We start from the raw sequence: 4,820 nt of genomic DNA on the forward strand, positions 1-4,820 counted from the left end.
TTTTTCCAACTATTTAGTTGGTCTAATAAAAGATACCACACTTACCCAAAGAACCTCATCTGCCTACATCTTCCTCTTGCATTTTGTGTCCATTGAACTTTTTTAAAGATGAGAAAGTGCATCATATGTATACTCACATGTGCATATAAATGAAGAACTGAAGTCAATCTCTGGGTGGAGCAAGAGGTGGTGGATGGGTCTCTTCTGCATGCTTTCTGTGTCTCTTGTGTGGGGGTCTAGCGTTTCTGATGTTTTCTGCTCTGCAGGAACCAGCTGCTTCAGCTCATGGAAAGAAAGAAATACCTGCTGCGAACAGACGAGATGCTGGGCTGTTCCTGGTTCTGCTTGCTGCCCCTGGATGTCTTGGGAGAATTTCTGACCCGTTTACCTATGCATTTGTTGGATGCTCTTGTAGGAATTTACCATCGACTACAAAGCACCGACATTTCGTATACCACAACTGAGGTTTGTCTTTGCTAAGTAATCTAAATCTGTGTGTCCTAATCTATACTACCTACAATAGTCATTATCATGAAGGCAATTGTACGCTGTTACTGTAGGAAACACATCTTACTAATACCATGTCTTCTGGCATACCACATTCCCCGCCCCTCAGATAAAGCACCCATGTAAGAAAAAGCCCACAGAAAATGGGTGGAACCTAAACTTCAGCCCACTTACCCTTCCTGTCGTGCTTAATCAAAAGCTGAAACCCTAGTTGTTGCGGAAGACTTGTCTCCAGGGGTAAATCTGCAATTCTGAAAAAAGCTCAAAAACGTTCAGGGCTGCAAAATAGGGTGAAGTGTGTGTGGTATGCAAATAAACATGGTATTTGACAAATGAGCTTGGTAGTTTTTTCCTTCCAGCCATTTTATTTTCTCTTCATAATTCATAACCATATAATTGGAAAATATTTCAGCAACTTTAAGTAGGTCTTTTCAGGAGTATTGACTTAAACTCGTGATCGGAATTTGGAGTTAAGTCAATAAGCAGAAGACTTGACTTTAAATAAATGATTTCCGTCTTGTTTTGTATTTGTACTTCAGTTTATTTTCCTAAAAGGAAGTTGTTTCTCACTGTTTGCCACAGCAAAGAGTGTATACAAATCTGACCCTGCCCTAGATGGTGGGTGCATATGCATATCTATAGCTACTTGGCCACAAGCTAAGGTAAATGTTCTTGGGTGAACATAACCTTTTTATTCTGCATTCTTTATTTTTTGTGGTTTATTTAAAGCTTTTTCTCCTTTTTTCTCAGTTAATAGAGAATCTCCTAAAGAAGCTGATAGAGCTTCTGGATGATCACCAGAAAAGGTAAATGAAGTCCTAAATCTAATTGTCTCGCTGTGCTGAAACATGGCTTTGCCTGTGGTTCAAGCTACACCCAGACTGGTGCAATACCAAGCCCCTCGTTGGGTCTGCAGGGCATGCTAGCCTGCTAAAAGCTTGGATCTCAATGGCAGCCGAGGAAAAGGAAGTGGTCAGTGAAAGGAGCAAAGCTTGTTGCGTTTGTTCATTGTGTAAAATATATTTTCATTGTGATGGAAAGATGCAATTAATTTCCATAGTGGGTCCTAAATTGTTCTGCTGTTTTTGAGATGCCTCAAGGGCAATTCTGTATACCGTGAATCCTCCTTCACCCCCCGATCTTACTGAACTTTACCCTTTCTCTGAAGTTGTTGAAGTGTTTAGACTTTTAAAGAACTGGATGCGTTTTTATTTCTCTCTAGACCCCTACCACAAGACATCTTGGAGGCCTGCTTGATTGTCTGCGCTAAACTCTATGACGTCGTCTGCAAAAAATCCAAGTTCAGTCTTTGCCATGTACTTACTGCTGCAGCAGCTATGATTGTTTCCAGAGTTAGTGGCCTTACATCCTTGGAGGTAGGTATTTGCATAATTAGTAGCATTCATTATGTAGGGATGCGCTTGCTTCTGTAGTTCCCTTAGTTTCATTCTAGCTGCTTATCTCCCTTCCTGCATTGTGCCAGGCAACTAATGTAAGACTAATAGCAGTGATTGATCTCCAACTTCATTCAGCTGTGTTTCACTTGCGTGGCTTGTTATATTAAAAATATGTTCTGTTGCAAATATAACTGAGACCTAGATCTGAGCTTCCATAGTGCTTTTTTTTTCTGTAAAGAAGTTGTAAGAGGTAGGAGACTCTGAGACCTACAGAAATTGCACATGCAAAAAAGCTGGCTCCTGGGTGAGTTGCAGGTGTTTGCAGTCAGAGACTGAGCACCTACTGATCTCCTTTTCATGGCATTGCCTGAATTCCTTCTGCCCAAGGATTGATGTGTATGGGATTGCAGCCAAAACAGGAGCTCCTGGTCCCTCTCATAAGGTTTCTGAAATCTCTCCAAGGCCTTGTGACAGCTGAGGTATTTATTATTTCTGAGCTGTTGGTTTTGTTTCCCTTAATGTAACATTTAGGTTTCAAAAGATGCTTCAACAAGTGGAAGTAATCCAAGTATGTCAGTGATGGACACCTTGAACAATCTCCTGAGCCAGACAAGAAACTGGCTTCGAGATTATTTAAGCAAGCCGTACTTCAGTGCATATGGGTCCACTCTTCCTGAAGAGCTGCAGGTATGCAGTCTTGAGTTATATAGCTGGGGAAAAAGCTTCCAGTTTTACTGACTGCCAGAGTCTCCAGTCTTTCCCCAACTTTTGTCCTTGTTTTTTTCTTTTCCAACCTTACTTGCAAAGAAGAAGGCTGCTATGTTGGGTGCCTAAATATTGAAAATGGTTGGTATTGATGCTAGTTGGACTCTACAGCTTATACCACTGTCCAGAACAACTGTCTTCTCTCTAGTGACTTTTTTCTGTCTTCATTTTCTGACGTGGACTGGGTCACCCACATCCTCCTTTAAATTCAGATTCCATGGACTGGAATAAGCTGTTCTAGAAATATGTTTAGCTGGTGAGCGTGGCGTGCCCTATCTGAACTTTTGGCATGTCTCCCAGAGTGAATCAGGATGACAGAAATAAAACTCTGTCTTGCACTGTGTGCATGCCACTGTATTTGTGTTTTTTAAATGATGCATCAAGAGCATTTATTTGTTAGTAGCACCATTCCAAGTCTTCCTGTCTCCTTAGGTCTGGGATCAGTTTGTGAGGATGAGCTTTCCTGATGAACGGTTCACCGAGAAGTGGAAGAAAACTCTAGTTTCTGACCTGGAAGGGAAGATTAAAAAGGTACCAACCTCCTGCATGTGTGCATCTTGTGGATCGATTTTAAAGTGGGTGCCTTTCTGTCTCGTGGGGAGGAGGGGGGGGATGTTTATAATTTTATTCTTAAAAGATTTTTGCACCAATGGAAGATCCTGTGAGAAACAGTAGTGGAGGTTCATTCAGCTGCTATTGAAATCAGAAGAAAGACTCCCATTAACTTCAGTAGGAGATGGACCACTCTTTCCATGATTAAACAGCCTTTTATGGTGGCAAAAGTCCCAGCCCTCCTTTATAAAACAACTTGCTGCTTCAGAGCCTCTCCTAGACTGTAGGGCTTGATTTTGTTGTTGTTGTTGTTGTTTTTTCTCCTCTTCTCTTTCCATTTCTCTGTTCAAGCAGCTGCTTTTATCTTGCTGTGAAGGTTTGTTGCTAGTGCAGCTAGGCAGCAGCAGCAAGCTCTCCTGTGACAGGCAATAACTTTTAGGCTCTTCCACCAGGGAGAAGGCAAACAATCCTTCTCAGATTCCCCTAGCTGGGTTCAAGAACTGTGCGTTTTATACTCCCTTCCTACTCTTACCGATGGAGGCCTTCAGCTTTTTCTGGACCTTTGAGAGGCTTGGCTAACATCGCTGTGTTTATAGCCAAAGCAGAGTGAGGGAAGGGTGTGGTGCGCCCGAGTTGTCTGTATTGTGCTTAAAATGCATGGGGCAGGCACCAAAATAGCCATCTATCCTCATCTAATTCCTTTGGAAGATGCATGGGGTTTGCAGTATTCAAGGCTTTCTGGGCCGTATGTAAAGTGTTGCACGTGGAAGATGTCTAACAAGAAAACCCTGAAAGGTCTTGGGGACCAGTGCACTTGGGAAACATTCAGCGGTACAATGTCTTCATCCCCCTGGGCCATGTTTCCTTGGGGAGGTGCTTATTCCAGGCACTGCTCCTTAAACAGGCCCAAGGACCCAATCTGTACGGAACTGAGAGTTCTGAGCATTTCACCTTTGACTCCCAGTCCCACAGACTAGAGGAGATGGGAACTGCAGAAAGAAAACGACTGATTAGCAGACCTTCCTTTCTTTTCTTGTCTTCCCAGTGGCTTCTCTTGTGTTGTCAATAGTCATGTGCCAAGTTTGGGCCATTGAAGTGACAGCATAAATGTCAAAAAAAACCCCAACCCTGATTTCAGCACCCCCTTCTTAATTTCTGGTTTAAAAACACTCCCCTCCCTTGGTTATTCTTTTAGAAAAATAACTCTTTATCACTTTTCCAATAGAAACATCCCGTTCAACTGATCAAAGCCTACTGTTCCCATCATGATGAGTTCAACAAGCTAGACTCTTCCATCGGGAAGTCCTTTGAGAACTGTGCTATAGAAGCTGTTAACATGGCGTGTCAGGTAACCTGTGCTCCTTTGAGTAGAAACCCCATCTGAAGTGGTCTTTATACCTTTCCAGTCCCTCCTGGTTGCAAGGGGAGAAGCAACGATCCTGATTCTTTGACCATCCAGAAACAGACTTTCCACTTTATCTCCACTCTTTCCCATCTAAAAATCAAATATTCGACCTTATGGCGGAGATGTGATCTGTTAACCTTCACAGGAGTCCTGTATTTTATAAACTGCAGACAACTGCATGTTGGTTTTTTTTT

General features: G+C 42.4%; 1 protein-coding gene across 1 annotated transcript in view; it reads left to right on the forward strand.

Annotated features, from left to right (window-relative positions):
- LOC109295861 (E3 ubiquitin-protein ligase RNF213-like) overlaps positions 1-4,820 on the forward strand; it is a gene marked incomplete at its 5' end in the record, with an annotated part of 58,636 nt that overhangs the window by 11,190 nt on the left and 42,626 nt on the right. The window contains 6 exons of the mRNA XM_019514963.1: positions 267-465; positions 1,258-1,313; positions 1,730-1,883; positions 2,436-2,591; positions 3,102-3,200; positions 4,447-4,569. Of these exons, the coding sequence (XP_019370508.1) occupies positions 267-465; positions 1,258-1,313; positions 1,730-1,883; positions 2,436-2,591; positions 3,102-3,200; positions 4,447-4,569 (787 nt within the window). The remainder of the gene's footprint in view (positions 1-266; positions 466-1,257; positions 1,314-1,729; positions 1,884-2,435; positions 2,592-3,101; positions 3,201-4,446; positions 4,570-4,820) is intronic.

The sequence above is a fragment of the Gavialis gangeticus genome, unplaced genomic scaffold, assembly GCF_001723915.1.
Source record: "Gavialis gangeticus isolate Ggan-Ray unplaced genomic scaffold, GavGan_comp1, whole genome shotgun sequence".
Taxonomy (NCBI): Eukaryota; Metazoa; Chordata; order Crocodylia; family Gavialidae; genus Gavialis; species Gavialis gangeticus.